This window comes from Phascolarctos cinereus, unplaced genomic scaffold, assembly GCF_003287225.1.
Source record: "Phascolarctos cinereus isolate Bilbo 61053 unplaced genomic scaffold, phaCin_HiC Scaffold_4;HRSCAF=312, whole genome shotgun sequence".
NCBI lineage: Eukaryota > Metazoa > Chordata > Mammalia > Diprotodontia > Phascolarctidae > Phascolarctos > Phascolarctos cinereus.
This window is the reverse complement of record NW_027555847.1, coordinates 679,548,962-679,569,212: the sequence shown is the minus strand read 5'-3', so window position 1 is coordinate 679,569,212 and position 20,251 is coordinate 679,548,962. Positions and strand designations below refer to the sequence as shown.

Sequence of the window (20,251 nt, the reverse complement as noted above, 5' to 3'; positions counted from 1 at the left end):
TGTATGGAACCAAAGCCCGGGAAACTCCCCAGAGAGTGGAATAAGAGAGGACCAGAGAGGGTTAGCTGGGATTATGTCCTAAGGTCCATCCTGGTCACATAAATCTTCCTGAAGATTGGATCCAAGAAACCACCCAAAGAGTCCAATAAAGCTCTTAGTTTCCTTCTAAGTTTGTGAGTGTTAACAAGCTTTTAGGGGTTTATATCTATAATCATCTGAATTCTCCTTATTTAGTTTATCCCCCTGAATTTTTCTTTGGGTTGATCTCCCACCTTTGTCCCTTGTAAGAGCCGCAATGTGTTTGACAGCCTCTGTGGCCTCAGCTAGCCCAGTGAACATTACGTCTTTATTTATTTGGTTTTTTTTTTTAACATTACATCTTCAGTATAAAAGTGGGCACCAGTACCCTCAGAGAGGGTGCCTTCCTTTAGGTCTCTGCCAATCAAACTGGAAGTATGAAGGTGAATTCAAAGAACCTTAAGAAAGAGTAGTGATGGGATACTGAGCTCATTACCAGGTAAAAGCAAATTTTTCTTATTTGGCCATGAGGATGGAAAAGGCAATGGAAAAATCACTAACCCTTTACTACTGACCCAAGCCCAGGACTTATTGCTCCATCAACCTGACAAGGTCAACAAGAGCTGAAACACTTGGCAAAAGAACTTTATTTAACTCTCAACAATCTCCAGTCTACCTTCTTCATTGGCCACACGAGGTTATTATATGGAGAAGGTAGATAGCAGAGTACTCTAACCTTCTTCATTTTCATTACTGGTGAGGAATTATCTTTCATACTTATACACACCTCGCTTAATATTATTTAATATTTAACTATGCAGTCTGGTTTAGGCAACAGTCGGGCATCATTTAGCCCAACCTGTAAGAACAGACATAGAAACTATTGTAAATGCTCATTGTCAACCATTACTGATTTCCTTCTTAGAAAGACAAACAAAATTAGTATGAATATGAGTGTTTATTTCTCTCAAAGCTTGCAGAACATGCATACAGAAATACGCATGGGAGCTCATCATGTAAACGAACCCACAGATGGACAGACAAAGAGGATTTTTATATATTTGGAGCAACTCCCTCTCACCCCTCCCTCCCTTCCTGGTTCAGGATGTCTATGTTAGCCAAAATTATGTTCTACAAATGTTTAACCATGATATGAGAAAGGAATTTCTTAAGTTGAATAGGTTGTAAAGACAATAAGATGGGAGAATGTCGAAGTGTCCATTGAAATTATAGATCCAGGATATCCGTGTTTCTTTTACCATTAACATGACATAACATAGTATATATACATAAAACACTAAGATAAGAAAAGTACCACTGTTCAAGACAGTGTCTGTTCCCAGGCATCCTGTCCTTGGTGGCCATAAACAGAAGAATATTGGTCAGCTTCATCTGGTTCTGTAGTTGCTGATGCAAGAAGGAGCATTTTTAGATCGCTCAGAGAGCAGAGGATGCAAAGCATTATGGTAGATTAAGTCCAGAGTGGGCCGAAATGTCTCACAAATCCAGGTTTTAGGCTTTTCTCAAGTGTTGGGGTTCAAAATGGTTTGGGGGAGGGACAGCTAGGTGGCACAGTGGATAGAGCACCAGCCCTGGAGTCAAGAGGACCTGAGTTCAAATCTGGCCTCAGACATATAACACTTACTACCTGTGTGACCCTGGGCAAGTCACTAAACCCCATTAGCTAGCCAAAAAAGAAACCCCCAAAAAACAAAAAATTTAAAAAAAATGGTTTGGGGAAGGGTGTAGACCATGTAGGCACAAGTCTTAATACCCATATTCACAATATACTTGCCCCGATTAGCCATACCCATCCCAACTGAGACACAAACAACAGGTCTTCCACCCAACTCCATGTGAACAAGCATGTTCTTTCCCTCTGTGGCCTTGACCCTCAAACCCCAGTGGAAACTGGGATAAACTTATGGACATGTTGAAAGTCCCCTTGTATAATAGTAACACAGCTGCTGAGATCTAACAGCCCCTTTTATATTTAGTGATTTCCCCATTTCACCTTCCCAAGCCACTCAGACATGGTCCCCTATGGTCCTTCACTTCAGAATAAACTGAGCCTTGGAGGAAATCTTGGTCCTTACCCTAGGGAGACTCATTCTGATAGATTCTCAAATCTAGATGCAAAGACTTGGGTGAGGGTGAATGACTAAGGAGAGTGGAGAAATGACCAGATGGGAAAGCAGAAGCTTTTCCTATATTTTGTTGGAGTAGAAGAATCCTTACTGTATCTGTCCCAGATATCCAGATAGGATGTTACTAGCATCAGTCATCTTGTCGACCCCATGATTTGTCGACCTGAAAGTTGGTTAAAGAGACAACAAGCTAGGTGATAAGTGAATTCATATTGTTTGATTCCTTCAAGTTAGCAGTGCATGTACATGGAATCAGAGTTTTAACTCTGATTGACTCAAGAAATTTTAGGAGGACATTTAAACCCTGACTCAGGATGTGTGTGTTACTAAAAAAAAGAATACAACCTCCATGTGTTTTTTTTAACATATAGCATGGGAAAGGAAGTTTCTTAGTTGAATAGATTGTAAATACAATAAAATAGGAGAATGTCAAAGTGTCATTTGAAATTATAGATCCAGGATATCTGTGTTTCCCCTACATAACTTATGTCCACAGGATACCAAAATAAGAAAAGTCCCACTGTTCCAGAGTGTCTGGTCCCAGGTATCCTGTCCTTAGTGATAACAGGAAGAATGCTGGTCAGTTCCATCTGGTCCGGTAGTTGTTGACACAGGAAGAGGTGTTTTTAGTTCGCTCAGAAAAGATTAATTCAGGTTTTTGGCCCTTATTGGGGCTCAACTGATTTTAAATGATTATCAGATTCAAAAGGTATACCTAAATCTCCTAATGGGAAAGAGTATCCCTAGCCTCAGCTGAGGACTAACATGGTGGTAGGCATTATGCCTTCTCTGGCTTAAACTTCACTAACTGATCATGGTCAATTGGGAATGGGCCACATAATTTAGATGGAACTCCCTGAAAGACAGGATTGCATTGTACTTGAAGTAGGAGTGTGTGTGTGTGTGTGTGTGTGTGTGTGTGTGTGTGTGTGTGTGTGTGCGTGTGTGCGCACGCGCGCGCATTCACCAAATCCCTCTCTTTTAAAAATATCACCTTCTAACTTGCTAATCCTCCATCAGGGAACTGGCTATTCAGAGAATTCATCTTTGTGAGACCCCGTGTGCAGATTTCATCATTTTTCCACCTGAAAAGGGACCAAAGGTGATCCCTAGCTCACACCTCTAAATCGATCACTTCCAACCCTATTCTTTTTCCCCCTAGCCCTAACCTTGCAGATTTTCTAACACCTCCTCCAGAAAAACTTCTGGGTCAGAGCTCATACTTCCACCTCTAGTCCAGTAATCCCAATTATCATTGCTCTTTCCAGTGGTATTATTCCCAGATCTATTAGCTGTACCAATAGCCCCACCCCTACCCATCCCCACCTTCAAGGCACAGTTTGCAAAGATTGCAAGGTGTTTTGCCTTGGACGCTAATTGCGTGATATAGAAGTACAATTTATTTTCATTTTCCTTTGGTTGGTGATCCAGCTTTTTGAAAGCTATCATGGAATACTTGACTTTTCTGTTTTCATTTTCCCTCTCAAATTCTTTAAACACCCTTCAAGAAGAATGGGAGCTTATCGTTATCCCACTGAGAAGGTTCCCAACATGCCTCAGAAAGCACTGTGGTCACAGGATGCCACGCTGCTGTATCTGGTCAGCAAATTATCTGAGACTATTTGTTCCACATCTTCCTCCTTTCCACCCCCCCCATCCCATTAAAAAAATATGAATTTAACATGAAGCCATTGCAAACAGCCCTGTCAACTGTGCCAAATATTCTGGACTAGTTTTAAAATATAACAAAGCACATCTGGACCATAAAATGCAATAAAAACAACTTTACTGGTGACAGGTAAAAGGATAAAATTCCCAAGGTTAAAAAGATATTAATTCAAATAAAGAGGGCTATTCCCTTCTGTCTTTGCATTCTCCATGGCAACTAACCACACTCAGTCTGGAAGGAACGCTGGTAAAACCTTCCACATCAACTCCAATGTGGCCAGTGGCAAGGAAGCCAAATGACCTCCGTACCCTCTTACAGGACCAGTCCAGCCTACCTACAGAAGATGCCACTCCTACCACAGGGAGAAAGATAATGAGTCCATGTTTGGATACTTCGAGTAAAGTCGTCTATGGACAGTTGGTTGGAATTATTTAACAAGATGAAGTGGGGAATTGGAGTGCAAAAGAGAGACTGGGGCTGGATAGGAATATCTGGGAGCCATCTGCATAGAGATAATTAAACTGGTGCTAGGGAGATCACCTAGGGAAAGAGTAGAAAGCCTACAGCAAAATGGAGACCAGTTTTAGACCACACCCACAATTGAGAAGTAAGATTTGGATAGTATTCCAGCAAAGAATCTTTGGATATGTAGATAACCAAAACAGAGCATTGTCATGAAAACCTAGAAAGAGTATATAAGACCATAATAACAATAATAGTAATAGCTAGCATTTATATAGTGATCAAAAGTTTGTGAAGCAGTCTAGGTATATTTGGGGTCAACAACATCAAACCCCATTTGGGGTTTTCTTAGCAGAGGTAATGGAGGGGTTTGCCATTCCTTCTCCAGCTCATTTGACAGTTGAGGAAACTGAGGCAAACAGGGTTAAGTGACTTGCCCAGGGTCACACAGCTATTAAGTGTCTGAGGGCAGATTTGAACTCAGGAAGATGAGTCAACAGTTGGTTTGTAAAGGATGGAGGGGTGAGAGGAGAGGAAGCAGAAGCTGACCTTGTTTCCATGTTCTATATATCTTTTAAAAATCAAGTCAAGGGGCAACTAGGTGGCACAGTGGAGAAAACACTAGCCCTGGAGTCAGGAGGACCTGAGTTCAAACCCGCTTCAGACACTTGACACTTAACTAGCTATGTGACCCTGGGCAAGTCACTTAACCCCATTGCCTAGCCAAAAAAAAAAAAATCAAAGTCAGGTAGTGAGCTTCTCCTGCATCCACATTAATCTCTCCAGCTAATTCCTGCTCTTCCTCTTTACTGGAATTTTTCCCCTTTTGAGTCTTCTGTTTTCCATTCTGACAGTGTCCTACTTCTCTTGGGTTGACGCCCATGTGGCCTTCTAGATCCTTATGTGCGGGCCTTTTGACCGGACTCATCAAAAGGCCCGCATTTAAGGATCTAGAAGGCCACATGTGGTCTCAAGGCTTGAGGTTCCCCACCCCTGCCCTGGAAGATTTTAATCCTGGGGAATTATGTCCAGAGGACTCCCTTTTGTGGTAGTTATTTTCACAAGCCTTGGGAGGTTCTGTCACAGCTTGGGTGCCCATTCCAGGAAGAAAACAGAGCTCTCTGCTATTGTCAGGGGGTTGACAGATTGTTCTTTTGTGCTGTCACTCATCAAAGGGTGCCACCAGCCTACCTGACTCTTCCTCTGACCTTTACTGGATAATCTCATCTAACAAGACTTGTCAGTATGTTTTATGCCTTGGAGGACAACTTCTCCCACTCCCCCTCTCTACAGTCACTTCCTTCAGATCATTTTTGTACCTTTTAGATTCTTCCTTCCTTCCGTCTATTAGGGGTTTGGTTTTTTGAGGCAACAGGTCATTGTCCTGGAATGAAGGTAATCTAGCTTCTTTTACTACTTTTATTCTTTCGCACCAGCCAAGGCTGATTATCTCCAATTTATCAGGTCTCTGGCTTGTTTGTAGTTATTTCCTCCATTAGACTAGGTGCTTCTTGAGGGCAGGGACTGTCTTTTGTCTCTCTTTGTAGTCCCAGGGTTTAGCTGAGCCTGCAGGAGGAGGAGCATCATCAATGCTTATTGAATTGGTCTTTAACTTTGTTGTAGAAAACATCAAAGAAAAGTAAAAGCTTGCTGTCCACTTGAGCAAGGGCAGCTAGGTGGGCAGTGGATTGAGCACCAGGCCAGAAGTCCAGAAGACCCAAGTTCCTGAGGTCCTGAAGACCCGAGTTCAAATCTAGCCTCAGGCACTTGCTAGTGGTATGACCTGGGCAAGTCATTCAACCCTGTTTGCCTCAGTTTCCTCATCTGTGAAGAAAAAAAATGAGCTGGAGTAGGACATGGCAAATCACTCCAGCATCTTTATGAAGAAAACCCCAAATGGGGTCATGCGAGTGTTGACAGGGCTGAAACAACTGAACAATAACAAAGGTGGACTTCAGCCCTTCCCTATCAGAGCTGGTAGGCACCTCAAAGTTCATTTAGTCATGATACCTACGCTGCATGGTATGCCTCGGGGTTGAGATTGGGTTTAGTGAGCTCTCAGAGCTCTACTGGCTCTGGCATTCTCTTCTATACTAGACAGGCAGCATAACAGAATGGAGATAGCTGTCCAACTTGGAGTCAAAACCTAGATTCAGATCCTGCCTCTGGCACTGACTAGCTGATCAAATCAACTTGGACATCTAGGTGGTACCGGTCGATAGAGTTCAGGGCCTGGAGTTAGGAAGATCCACATTCATCTGTCAAATCAGCTGGAGAAGGAAATGATAAACCACTCTAGTATCTTTACCAAGAAGACTCCAAACTGGGTCACCCATTGTGTGACCCCAGTGAAAATGACTGAACCACAGGCAGCATACCTGCAAATCTTTAAGACCATAGAAAGGTTTCCCTCCTCATGCAGTGGGTGGAGTGAGTTCTCACGTACTTGAAATGGCTTGGAACCATTTAATCAAGTTAAGCATTCTTTGTGCACTGGATGGGTGTGGTAGAAGTAGGGCAGATGGAATAGGGAAAAGATCTGCTTTGTGTCCCCAAGAAGGTACATGAAGCAGTGAGCAGTGTTATAATGCAATGAGATAATGTTGTGCAAAAGATTGGAAGTGCATGGGGGCCAGGGAAGTGGAATCCTTGGGGGGGTTCTGGGTGACCAGAGCTATAACCAGCAGGGGAGGAATGGACCTTTGCTGCATAGGGCTGACATCTGATTGGAGGGGGGTGCTTGCTTCCTCCCCAGAGGGTGTGTTTTTATTATCCACCCTATGGCGATCTTCCCTGAACCTCCCCTCATGGTCTTCCAGTGGCATGGGACACAAGTGTCCCCAGGAGACTCTGGGGGAACCGGCTTTTCCTTTGAGAGTGAGTACTTGTGTTCTGAAATCCAGGCACACAAGTACAAGCTGGGGGCTACCTAAGGAAACCAGAAATTTGTATAATAAAAGAGCATGTGGGGTATTGGCCACAATGTTACATGAGCTGATAGGTGGACCTCACTCCTGTTCCCATAAAGATAATGTTAACTTCAGGCTGAGTTAGGAGAAATAGAGCTTCCGGAATGAGGAAAGAAAGCTATCCTGCTGGTTTCTGCCCTAGGCAGAAACACCTGAAAAATAGCGTCTGATTTAGGGGCTGTATTTCCAGAGGGACATCAACAGAGGTGAGAAGGGTCAGAGGACAGCCAAGATGATGAGAAGGCTGAAGACCAGGTTTGTGGCAATAGGCTCCATGGAAGGAACTGAGAATGTTTACCCTGGGAGAAGAGAGGGCTGGGGGCGGTGCATAGGATCACAGCACTCTTACTCTTATGGATGAAGAAGCTGAGGCCCACAGAGGTAGAGACTTACCCATGGTGGGTCACACAGTAAGTGACTGAGCTTCCATCTGAGATCATCTGACTCTGAACCCAGGTGTTTTCAGATATCTGAAGGGAATGGGAAGAACAGTTTAAAGAATAACAGCAATGTCATAAGTAATAGCATTATTAGTATTAACAATTATTATTATTTATAAAATTATAGAGGAAGATAATCAACTTTGAAAGACTTAGGAACTCTAATCAACACAATGACCCACTACGATTCCAAAGGACTCAGGCTGAAGCCTGCAGCCCATCTCCAAATAGAGAGCTGACATGGACCCAGGAGAGCAGACTGAAATCTTTTTTCTTTCTTTCCTCCCTCTCTTTCTCCCTTTCTCCCTCTCCTTTCTTTCTTTCTCTCTTCCTTTCTTCCTTCTTTCTCTCTCTCTCGCCTCTCCTTTCTCTTTCTTTCGTTTTAGAAATGGTTAATGTGGGAATTTGTCTTACATGACTAAATTTTTGTGATGGGTTTTGTTTTTCTTGCCTTCTCAATGAGTATGAAAGGTATGTGTGGCGGGGGGCAGAATTTGGATTGGAAAATGAAATGAATGGAAAAAAAAATCCCACATATCTAAAGGACCATCAAAGGACAGAGGCAGCTGACTTGTGCTTTTTGACCCAAGAGGAACAGAACTAGAGGCAATGGGGGAAAGTTATGGGGAAGCTAATTTCAAGTTCTAGCTTTATTTTAAATAAATTTTTATTGCTACCTTTTTACATTAATTTCTCCCTAATTTCAAGTTAATAGAGCTTGAGAGGACCCTTAGACCTTAGACCATAGAATATGAGATCTGGGAAGCACCTCAGGGCACAGAACGCCAGGTTCAGGAGTGCCTTTAGAATCTCAGAGCTGGGAGGACCCTTAGAGTGCAGAATGTCAGAGTTGGGAAGGCCCTTAGAACACAGGATGTCAGAGCTGGGAGGGCCCTTAGAACACAGGATGTCAGAACTGGGATGCAGGATGTTGGATTTGAAATTAACAGATCATTTATCCAGCCTCCTCATTTTACAGATGCGGAAACTGAGGCCCAGAAAGAAGTGACTTGCCCAAGACCACACATAAGTTCAGGGCACACATTCTTCCCCCAAGCCTAAGGTTTTCTCTTACTGGGCCTGCCCTCCTCTCTTGTATCCCAGGAAATAATGCTACGGCTGAAGAAAAGACGCACCCAGGCATTGATCTTGCTGGCCTTAGCTGCTGGGGTCCTAATTTTCCTCATCCAAGACCATTTCTCGGAGCTCTCCTATAAGACTCGTTGGCAAGACTTGGGGATGTCTGAGCCCAAACACCAAATAGTTCTGGAGCCCCAGCAACAGCAAAGGGTCCCAGAGCCCCAGACCTCAGCCCTCCCTCAACGTCTTCTGGTCCCCTGCTTTGCCAATGCCTCTGTGGCCAACGTGTCTGGCTTCTCAGCCCAGCCCAGGCACATCCAGGACTTCCTCCTTTACAAACATTGCCGACACTTCCCGATCCTTCAGAGTGCCCCTGCAAATAAGTGTACAGGGTTCCCTGGGGGCGTGGGCCCTGTCTTCCTCTTGCTGGCCATCAAGTCCTCACCTAAGAACTACGAGAGGCGGGATCTCATTCGTCGGACATGGGGGCAGGAGCGAGAGGTCAACGGGGCCACCATCCGCCGGCTTTTCTTGGTAGGCACTGAGCCTCGTTTCCTGGAAGCTCAAAAAGTAAACTGGCTCCTGGCCATGGAGGCCCAGGCCCACGGTGATATTCTGCAGTGGGATTTCCATGACACTTTCTTCAATCTGACCCTGAAGCAGGTGAGTGGCAGACCCAGAGGTGGGAGATGACAGGTACCTCGCTTCTCTCCAGTCTCAGACTCCACCACCTGGATTTGCTCTACTTTTAGTTGGAAGCAGCCCTGAAACCTGGACCAACCCATGGCCTGCAGTCTCTCTCTCCAACTCCTCCCTGACATCCCCAGTTAGCATGGGTCTTCTCTATGGATAATAGCAATCTCTTCTTCTTGGCAGTGTGGTGAAGGCAGGGGAGAACCCCGGGCTGCAGTCTTGAATCCACTTGTCTCCAACTTGCCGGGTGACCTTGGGCAAGTCACGGTCCCTCTGGTCTTTGATATCCCCTCTGAAATGAGAGTGTGGGATTGGGGCAGTGCTTCTCACATTAGCTGTCACCGAACCCCAGTGACTAGGGGCTGGGTTAGTCTTGGGACCTTTCTAAAACGTCGAACAGCAAATTCCCAGAATCATGAAGTCATAGGATATCAGAGTCAATAGGGACCCCTGAGCCCAGGGTGTAAGAGCTTGAGGAACCTTAGCATGTAAGATGTCAGAGGTGGGGGTGCAGGACATCAGTTGGGAGGGACCTCAGGACATCACAATTCCATTTCAAGTGCCACCTTCTTCAAGAGCTCCCTTATCCCCACCCCCCATCACTTTGTATTTATTTTGCATTTATCCTATATTTACTTCTCTGTGAACATCCTTATCCCCCTCCCCAGTGGAATGTAAGGTCCTTGAGGGTAGGGACTCTCACTTTTATTTTTGTTTGTTTGTTTTTAGGCAATTGGGGTTAAGTGACTTGCCCAGGGTCACACAGCCAGTAAGTGTTATGTGTCTGAGGCCAGATTTGAACTCAGGTCCTCCTGACTTCAGGGCCAGTGCTCTATCCACTGCACCACCCAGCTGCCCCAGGGACTCTCACTTTTGACTTTTGTCTCCAGTGCCAACCATAGCACCTGGCAAGTAATAGGGGCTTGAAAAATATTTTTTGATCTACTGTCCATCCATCTCTGACATTCTGTGTTCAATTAGAGACTATTTAACATAAAAACTCATAATTCTATAATACTTTAAACCTGGGTGAGGATTTTTATTCCCCTTTTATAGGCTAGAAAACTGAGGCCCTGAGAAGTTAAGTGACTTACCCTAGCTGGTCAGCATCTGGGGAGGGATCTGAGCCCAGGTTTTCTATTTCCAGATCCAATGTCAATTATACAAAAAAATTTTTTTTTGGAGGCAATAGGGGTTAGGTGACTTGCCCAAGGTCACACAGATAGTAAGTGTCTGAGGCCAGATTTGAACTCAGGTTTTCCTGACTGCAGGCCTAGTGCTCTATCCACTGCGCCACCTAGCTGCCCCCAATCCTACTATACTATTGATGAGAAAATGAAATACCCAGAGGGGGAATGATTCAAAAATACTTATTATAGTTTTCAGTATCAAGCTCAGTTGAATTTCTGCATTTCTCCAGCATTCGTCAACCACCTTATTAGAGGTATCATGCTCCCAGCTTCTCGCTCTCTAGCTTAGCATGGGTGGTTCCATCAGGGTAATACCAAATGAGTTTGGAAAATTCTAGGCTAGATGATCTCAAAAGTCCCTCTGAGCTTCGAAACCCTCAGATTCCCAGACGGTCTTCTGTTAGTCCTCTCCAGACCCCAGTTTCCCTGCTGGTAAAATGGAAAGGAATTCCTTCCCCTCACTCAGAGGACTGCTATTAGGAACCGGTGAGGTTAGGAATGGGAAGATGCCTCCTCAGAGACTGTGAGCAGGTGAGTGCCAGGCACAGGAGGCCTCCCCATTCTACCTCTCGCTCTCTTTCCTATGGCAGGTACTGTTTCTGGAGTGGCAGGCTGTGCAGTGCCCTGATGTTTCCTTCATCTTCAACGGCGACGATGATATTTTCGCCCACACAGACAACATGGTGGTGTATCTGCAGGGTAACAGAGCAGACAAGCACCTGTTTGTAGGCTATGTCATCAGCAACGTGGGACCCATCCGTGTGCCACAGAGCAAGTACTTTGTGCCAGAGCTGGTGATGAAGGAAAATAAGTACCCCCCCTATTGTGGAGGCGGTGGGATCCTGATGTCTAAATTCACGACAGGAGCCATCCGGCACGCCTCCCATGTGATACCTCTCTTCCCGATCGACGATGTTTATCTGGGCATGTGCCTGGAGCGTGAAGGGCTGGCTCCAGCCAGGCACATGGGAGTGAGGGTGACAGGTATCCAATCACCGTCACCACGCATAGGGTCCTTTAACCCATGCTTCTACCAAGACCTGCTGCTGGTCCATCGTTTCTTGCCCTATGAGATGCTACTAATGTGGGACGCCATCAAGAATCCAGATCTGGAATGTAGCAAGTCAATATTATACACCCCAAGTAACTGAGGGTTGTTCCAGAGGACCAGATGGTCAGACTGGGTGAGAGGCCCCTGAAGAGACTGACCCAGCACGTGACACTCAGAAGAGCAGAAGCCAGGATAAGAAACTTCAAAGCCAGCCGTGTGACCTTAGCCAGGTCACTTCCCCTAATCAGAACTTCAGCTTTTTCCTTTGTAAAACTGGGGAGGGCACCCAACACTACCTACCTCACAGGGTTGTTACAAAGAACATGTTTTATAAGCTATAGAAAGGTGGGTTTTCACTGGGGGAGAGAGGGAACATCGAGTCTCTGTGGTACCCCCAACTAGAATGACCTTGGCTGAGTCCCCTATACCCCACCTCAGTTTCCTCAATTGGCAAAATGGGAAAAAGAGTCCCTGCCCTGCCTGGTGAGGATGAGAGCAGATGACAGCTAGGACCAGGGCACAGAGTCACAGTTTGAGGGAGAGCATCAGAGGCTAAGATTATTAGCTTGAAGAAGGGAAGTGGGTTTTCTCCATACTCTGCCCCCTAAAATGAAGGAAGGAAGGGAGGAAGGAAGGAGGGACATTTATCTGCTCTGTGCCAGGCATCATAGTACCTAGTAGCCAGTTACAAATATTATATCATTTGATCCTCACAACAACCCTGGGAAGTGAATGCTATTATTATCCCCATTTTACAGTTGAGGAAACTGAGGCAGGATCACACAGCTAGTGAGTATCTGAGGCCAGATTTGAACTCAGGTCTTCCTGACTCTAGGTCCAGCTCTCTAACCACTGTGTCCCCTCACTCTCTGCAAAAGGCTGCATGTAGCTTCTGCCTGACTTTCTCTAGGGGTGGGATCAGGAGTGGTCTCTGTGGCCAGTCCCCTGCAGTACCTCTGAAGGCTGAGGGGCTGGGGAAGGAGTGGGAGCACACAGGGCAAGCTCTGCAGGGCCTATATCATCTTCCACCATAATCCCATAATTTGGGGTGGGGGTGTTTTCCTGTGGGGTCTGCTGAGGGGTCCGCAGGGGAGATAGATATGAGGTACCTTTCTTCTCTCTTCCCTGACCTAAATCCCTAGGGAATTTTGACTCCATCCTTAGAATGCTGCAATTCCCTGCCCCCAACCCTGACTTGCAAGCGCCACTCCCCCCAGTCCTCTTTCAGGTCAGTCACCTAACCTTCATTAAGCACTTAGTGCTACACATGGTGCTAAGTGTTGGGGATACAAAGAAAGAAAAAACTCTTGGGGCAGCTAGGTGGCTCAGTGGTTAGAGCACAGGCCCTGGAGTCAGGAGGACCTGAGTTCAAATCTGACCTCAGACCAAACACTTGACACTTACTAGCTGTGTGACCCTGGGCAAGTCACTTAACCCCAATTGCCTTAAAAAGAAAAGAAAAGAAAAAAGAAAAAACTCATCCCTGCTCTCAAGGAGCTCACAGTCTAATAGGGGATAAGACATAAATCACTAGGTACACAAGAGATACAGACTGATTGGAAGGGAAAGCACTAGCAGCTGGGGGCGGGCAGGGGACACTAAGAAAGGCCTCTTGCATAAGGTAGGTTTTGAGCTAAGTCTTAAAATAAGCCAGGGGAACTAAGAAGTGAGGAGGGGAGGGCATTCCAGGCATGGGGCACAGCCACAGCAAATGCATGGAGATAGGAAATGGCGGGTCGTTTTTTTCAAGAAAAAGACTGTAGAATAAGTGGAGAGGGGTAAAGTGTTAGGAAAGGGCCGGGTTGGGAGGAGACCTTCTGATTTAGGCCTGGAGTGTTCAAGCCAAGATGGATTAGCTGCTGGCCCTGAATGTGGGGTAGACTGGAATAGCAAATTTGGAGTGAGAAGACCCGACTGCGAGGCCTGTTTTGGTCAGTGACTGTTTGGTCTGACTTCGGACCAGTTGTACGATGACTCATCTAAAAACAGGGACTTTGACGTTATCTGTTTCAGTGCCTTCGTTTTGTGGGAAGGCTGAGAGCATCATCTACCCAAGGTCACAGGGATCGTAGGTCTAAAGGTGGAAAAAAGCTCAGAAGTCATTGAATCCAGCCCCTTCCTGGAGAATGTGGATTGTGGGAGGTCAGATGAAGGAAAGATCAAAATTTTTTAAGTGTCTCAGATATGTCAGGTTCCTTTAAACCCCACTTAAAATTTTTAAAATTCTTTAAAATGTTATCTCATGGTAGTAGTTGGTGCTACTATTATCCCCATTTTACAGATGGGGAAACTGAGTCACACTGAGTGACTTGCCCAGGGTCACACAGCTAGTAAGGGTCTAGAGGCCAGCTTTAAACTCAGGTCTTCCTGACTCCAGATCCAGCTCTCTACCCACTGTAGTGCCTAACTAGCAAATAATCAGGCTGAACTCATCATACAGGTAGTAAATTAGCAGGGCCTGGAGCAAACCCAGGTCCTCTCACTCTTAATCCAGTGTTCTTCTGCTATCCCACCACGAGGCAGTCTCTCCCTTCTCAGAGTTTTAGGTCTAAACCTTGTGATCCTCTGGGTTTCCCTCTGGGTCCATCATGTGCCCTAGCTCTTCCTCGAGGCATTAGGCAGAACCCTAACCTGCCCCCGAGAAGGGAGGAGGAGCCCCTTTCTAACCAAGAGTCCTCATTTCCAAGGAAGCACACAGTCTCTGATGGCAAGCTACCCGCCTGAGGTCAAGGGAAGCTCTGTATCCACACAGCATGGCCCAATAAGTAGGAGGCAGCATAGGACGGTGGGGAAAGCACACCTCCAGAGCTGGAGGAGCCGGGTTAAAATCCTACCGCTGAGGCTTATTACAGTGTGACCTTGGGCAAATTACTTAACTTTCCCAGCCTGGAAATTCTCATTTGTGAAATGAGGGGGGTCTGAGCAGATGGCCTATGTGGTCCCTCCCTGCCGGCTCTAAATCAGCGATCTCTTCACTGTAAAGCCCTAGCACCGACTTCCTTATTGTCCTGGCAGGATGCATCTGCGATTGGAGCCGAGCCCGAGGGAATGGGGAGGTGTCAGTAACTTCCCAGAGGGATTTGGTGTTTCCAGCTGTCAGAGGCAGTAGTAATCTGAGATGCCTATCTAATCTGGCAAAAGACATTTATTAAGCTCCTGCCAATCACCAGGTATTGTGCTGAGCCCGGGGGCTGCAGAAAGAGTCCAAAGACAGCCCCTGCTCTTGTCAAATAATTTACATTCTAATTTAATACCACCTCCTCATTTTAGAGATGATAAAACAGGGCTTTATGGAAGGAGCAGGGGCCCTAAGTGGCCCGGTAGACAGAGCACTGGCCCCGGGGGTCAGGAGTTCAGATCTGGCCTCAGACACTTAACTAGCTGTGTGACCCTGGGCAAGTCACTTAACCTACTTACTTCAGTTTCCTTATCTGTAAAATGATCTGGAGAAGGAAATGGCAAACCACGCCAATATTTTTGCCAGGAAAAACCCAAGTGGAGTTGCAGGGAGTCCAACTCGACTGAAATGACTCAAACAACAATAAAGCCCCGGGACTTCAAGCCCGGGGCACTTTCCACTGAATCCCACTAACTTCTTGGGACTTGGGTGGACCAATGTCAAGGCCTGGTTTACTCCACGCCTTCCCCAATAAAAAATTATTGAATCCCTGCACCTGCACCTCTCCCCATCCACAGTCTCTGAGTGTGACCTTGGCCCCGTTTCCAAGAAGCCTCCGAGGGAAGCTGTTGGAGATGCGCTGAGATGGATTACCAGCTGGACTCCCACCTTCCCTGCCCCTCTGGGTTTCTGGGTTTCCCTTCCCACCTTTCTGCGCCTTCGTTGATCTAAGCTGAACTGGGAGTCGATGCTGGAAGGGGAGTGAGTGCAGCGATGTGGAGAAGGCAGACAGATGAGAAGGAAGCCGACATTTATTAAGCACCTACTATGCACTTTCCAAATATCTCCTTTGTTATCCCCACTTTACAGTTGAAGAAACTGAGGCAGACAGAGCCATTAAAACATGACTTGCTCAGGGTCACATATGGATTTGGACTTGGGTCTTCCTGACTAGCCCTACAGCTGTACCCGGTGTGCCACCTAAGAGCTGGTAGGCAATAGATTTCTGGGTCATGGAGGCCTTAGCCGTGCACAGAGGCCCAAAGTCCACAAAGACGACTGAACATAGGAAAAAGAAGCCAGTTTGGAGTCAGCAGACTGCCGAGACTAGTTTATGATTTCTTCCTGAGACACACTTTCCTTATCTGTAAAACACCAGATGGTCTCTACTGACTACCATTTGTGATCTGGATTTTTTTCACTTCTTTCCAGTAGCCTTATCTGCAAGTTGGGGGAAATGTCTTTTCCACAATCTCCATCCCAGGGTGATTAGAAGAAAACCACTTTGAAAATTCTTCTTCTCCTTGGACTCCCAAAGGTAACAACCACCCACTGCTCCCCATTGGGAGTGACTTAAACCAAGGTCTCCAGCCCATCCCCCAATGCACCACAGACAAACATTACCCTTTGCCAGTTTCTTAGGGTTTCTTTCCCTGCCCCCCTGGGGACAAATACAGTGAGGACATTTGAAGTCACAATGTTGGAGCTCAGGGTCAGCAGAGGTAATAGCCTTGCCTCGTTCTCTTTCGCTCCCCCAGAAAACTACAGACTTTCTAGTCAGGCCTCCAATTGCTCCAGAGAGATCTGGGAACCACTGAAGGCCACAGGCTTGAACCCAAACCCTAGGAGACTGAGTTCAGAGCTAAGGCACCACACAGCCCAGGCTAGACCCCAGACTCTGTTCCTTTGATCTTCTTGGGAGTACTTGGAGAAGTCAGTGAACCTCTGCCTCAGCTTCCCTTTCTGGGGAAACTAATGGGGGCAGAAAGTTAGCAGATCTTGTTTGGTGCAGCCATTGTTACAACAGTGTTTGGCTGGGCTGGGGGCTCTTCTCCAGCGATGGGCTCTGTCCAGTCTCCCTGCATCTGCAAGCAGGCCAGGCCTCCACACCAGTCCCACGTCCAGGTTCTCTTCTGTGTTGGTGTCTGGTGCCATTCCACGGAAGGGTCTCTTTTGCAGCAACTGAAGTATTTCTCCTGAGGGAGGGGTGGGAAGAGGGCACTAGACAAGATCAACCCCAGGGAAGTCTGCAAAATGTGTCAGCTGCACATTCCTCCAGTCCCCCCATTCAGCATCCTTCCCCACCCCATCTCAGGCTCATCACTCTGGACACAGAAGCACGTGAACACTTTGGATACCTACTGCGACCATAGGCAAAATGCTTAACCTCTCTGAAATTCAGCATGAAACACAGTACCGCGTAATACAGTAGGAAAGAACATTGGTTCTGGATTCAAATCCTGCCCTTGACACTACCTGTGTGAGCTTGAGCAAGCCAGTCACCTTTTGGGGCCTCAGTTTCTTCCATAAAATGAAGAAGTTGGCCTGGATGACCTCTAAGGTCCTTCTAAACACTATATTATCAATTATTATCAGTAAAATTTTAGTATCAATTATTTGCAAATAAGATTGTTACCAATACAGATAATTATTACCAATGACAATAGTCAGCATTTACTTAACCCTTTAAGGTTTATAAAGCACATTATAAATATCTCATTTGGTCCTCACAACAACCTGGGAGGTAGGTACTGCTATTATCCCCCATTTTTACAGATGCGGAAGCTGAGACAGAAAGAGGCTAAGTGACTTGCCTTGGGTCACACAGCTATTAAGTGTCTGAGGTCACCTTTGAACTCTGATCTTCCTGACTCCTAAGTGGCTAATAAAATGTTTACTATCTCATTTACTGAGCTTCTCTGAGCTTCAGATCAGATAAGCAGCCCTTCAAAATCCTAAACCAGCAGTTACCGTCAGACTTCCCCTCCTTACCTCCCCCTCCTGCTGGTGTCCTGCCTCTCCCCACTCAGTATCACTGTTAGTAGCACTGGGATGGCAAGGCTTCCTCCCTTCTTCCCAGCGCGTGCGCGCGCGCACACACACACACACACACACACACACACACACACACACACACACAGACACACACATATACACACACACATGCACACACTACCCTTTTCCATTTTCTCAGGGGTGGGAGGGAGGCGTTAACAGGAGCAATTGTAAGGGACAGTGTTGGGATTTGAAGGCACAACACTGGGACTCCTGGAAAGAGTACTGGATTTGCGATCCAAAGACCTGGGTTTCAATGTCAGACCTGCCAAAACCTGTGTAATATTGGGCAAATTGATTCACTTTGACGGTGGGGGAGGGGGGGCCGGGCTCAGATTACTCCTCATTAAAATGAAGGCGTTGGACTAGATCAGGCATTCTTAATTTGGGGTTCACAGACCTGGCTGGATTCCAGGAGAGTTAATGAACTTGGATGGGGGAAAAAATTGCAATTTTATTTTCACTAACCTGTAACTGAAACTTGACATTCCCCCCCAATTGACATTTAACCACAATTCTGAGAAGAGGTCCCTAGGCTTTGACAGACTGTCAGACGAGCCTGGGGCACAGAAAGTGGTTAAGAAGCCCTGAACTAGATGTTGGGAAGTGAACCCCGATTGTGGGAGTCCAAATCAGACCCTCTTTCCCTTATCCCACAGTACTCACCTCCTGTCCTCCGGTTCAGGTGACCTAGTAAAGAATTGCAGATTGACATATGGAGAAACAGACACAAATGGAAACAGAATGGAGGTACACTCGTCAATGGACTTAGCGATGCACACACCCAGACACACAAGCTAAGGGAAACTAGGGTCCTGTTTCCCACCCTCCCCCCTGTCCCGAGGACTTACGGTCACCACTGGTGCTCTGCCTTCCCTCAGGGGAGGCCCAGCGGGGGCCGCCACAGACCCAGACAAGGGCCCGGATGAAGTTGTGGGCACAGAGTTTCTGGGGTTCCTCCCTGGAGCATCCCCGGGCCGGCAGGAGCACGAGCAGGAACAGGGACAGCAGGTGGGACATGGCCTGGGCGCAGGGTCAGCAGAGGGTGATGGTGGATCCCTCCTCAAACCAGAGCTCCTGCTCTTATAGTCCTCCCCCAGGCTTCCCCCTCCTCATCCCCCAGCTGCAGAGTCCCTGGGGCAGTTCTGGGAGATCTGATTGGGCTCAATGCCTGGGAAGGAGGAACAGGGCACCTTAGGGGCCAAGGCCAGTGTGGCTGTAGGGCTAGAGAGCCCCAAGAGAAGGGAGCTAGGGAAGAAGGCAGGTAGATTCTGGAGGAGAGACCAGATTCCCACGGGGAGGGCTAGGCTGGAGCAAAGGGAATCGAACACAAAAACACACATCCCCTGGTGTGTTTTTGCTGAGGACGAGCCTAAATCTACCTTTGTAATTCTCACCCCCCAGCTCTGGTATCAAGCAGAACAAGTCAGACTGCACTGCCATCTGTCCTGCAACAAGCATTTATTAAGCACTTACTGTTTGCCGGGCCCTGTAGTATACCTTGGGGATACAAATATGAGCAAAAAGAAGGACAATCCCTGCCCACAGGAGACATGTTTTAGAGGCAGCTGGCTGACACAGTGGATAAGAACACTGGGCCTGAGTCTGGAAGAACTGGGTTCAAATCTGACTTCAGACATTTACTAGCTGTCTCCCACTGCATCCAGGGCCATTGACAGGCATCCTGATCTATGTCTTAGCGCTAGCCCAGATGACCCTGGAGGAGAGAGTGAGGCTGGTGACTTTGCCCGGCTCTGCCTCACTTAAATCCAATTCACTCACAAGTCGAGACATCCACTGCCCTCCTGATGTCCTTGGTCCTCTTTGACAATGAAGGACGAACAACAACCTCTGTGTTCTCATTTTTTTTGTTTTTTCTTTCTCATGGTTTTCCCCTTTTGTTCTGATTCTCTTTTCACAACATGGCTAATGTGGAAATACGTTTAATATGATTATACATGTATAGCCTCTATCAGATTGCATGCCATCTTGGGGAGGGGGGAGGGAGAAAAAAATTTGGAACTCAAAATCTTATAAAAGTGAATATTGAAAACTATCTTTACATGTAATTGGAAAAAATAAAATACTAATAAGTGGGAAAAAACAAAATAAAGAAAATTTCCTCACATCCATAAAAAAGAATCAAATGAAATGTTTGTAAACCACTTTGCAAATCTGAAAGTGTGATATAAATGCTATCTATGATGATGATGATGATGGTGATGATAATGAAGAGGATGAGGATGAAGATGAGGTTAATGATGATGGATTGGAGTGCAAAGAGACTTCAGGCAGGGAGGCTGACCAGCAGGCTATGGCTATAGTCCAGGTGTGAGGTGATGAGGGCTCTGGGTGGTGGTGGGGTCAGAGAAGAGAAAGGAATGTATATAATGATGATAAAGAAAGGTTGAAACAACATGACTTGGCTTTTGATTTGGTGGAGGGGAGTATAAGAGGGGGTGAAAAGTCAAAGAAAATACCTAGGTTGTCTCCCTGGAGACATCATGTCCACAAATAACTATAGTGGAAGGAAAATTGAGGAAGGGTATACGGGCCAACACTACCACAGTCGCCACCAT

General features: G+C 46.4%; 2 protein-coding genes across 6 annotated transcripts in view; one reads left to right on the top strand and one right to left on the bottom strand.

Moving 5' to 3' along the window:
* Positions 1 to 17,522, top strand: part of B3GNT3 (UDP-GlcNAc:betaGal beta-1,3-N-acetylglucosaminyltransferase 3) — a 36,167-nt gene extending 18,645 nt beyond the window's left edge. For 3 of the 4 annotated variants that reach the window (XM_078154166.1, XM_078154164.1, XM_021009066.2), the window contains 2 exons: positions 8,685 to 9,448; positions 11,259 to 17,522. In XM_078154166.1, the coding sequence (XP_078010292.1) occupies positions 8,816 to 9,448; positions 11,259 to 11,819 (1,194 nt within the window). In that variant the 5' untranslated portion in view covers positions 8,685 to 8,815 and the 3' untranslated portion in view covers positions 11,820 to 17,522. The remainder of the gene's footprint in view (positions 1 to 8,684; positions 9,449 to 11,258) is intronic. The other variant, XM_078154165.1, reaches the window with a different exon arrangement.
* On the bottom strand, positions 16,240 to 18,790 carry INSL3 (insulin like 3). Of its 2 annotated transcripts, XM_078154167.1 has the most exons (3): positions 18,524 to 18,790; positions 18,339 to 18,362; positions 16,240 to 16,813 (listed from the first exon to the last, which is right to left on the bottom strand). In XM_078154167.1, the coding sequence occupies exons 1-3, from the start codon at positions 18,690 to 18,692 to the stop codon at positions 16,590 to 16,592; spliced, it is 417 nt and encodes a 138-aa protein (XP_078010293.1). In that variant the 5' UTR covers positions 18,693 to 18,790; the 3' UTR covers positions 16,240 to 16,589. The 2 variants fall into 2 exon arrangements, with proteins under 2 accessions (XP_078010293.1, XP_020864755.1); XM_021009096.2 differs by lacking the exon at positions 18,339 to 18,362 and having other exon boundaries at positions 18,524 to 18,753.
* Positions 18,791 to 20,251: the final 1,461 nt, after the last annotated feature.

What these genes read in the sequence shown, in the direction of transcription:
- INSL3 (XM_078154167.1), bottom strand. Translation starts at nt 18,692, where the DNA reads ATGTCCCACCTGCTGTCCCTGTTCCTGCTCGTGCTCCTGCCGGCCCGG. An exon ending in GCAGAGCACCAGTGGTGACC is followed by an intron (nt 18,363 to 18,523) that starts GTAAGTCCTCGG and finishes ATTCTTTACTAG; the next exon opens with GTCACCTGAACCGGAGGACA. An exon ending in CCTGAACCGGAGGACAGGAG is followed by an intron (nt 16,814 to 18,338) that starts GTGAGTACTGTG and finishes CCCCTCCCTCAG; the next exon opens with GAGAAATACTTCAGTTGCTG.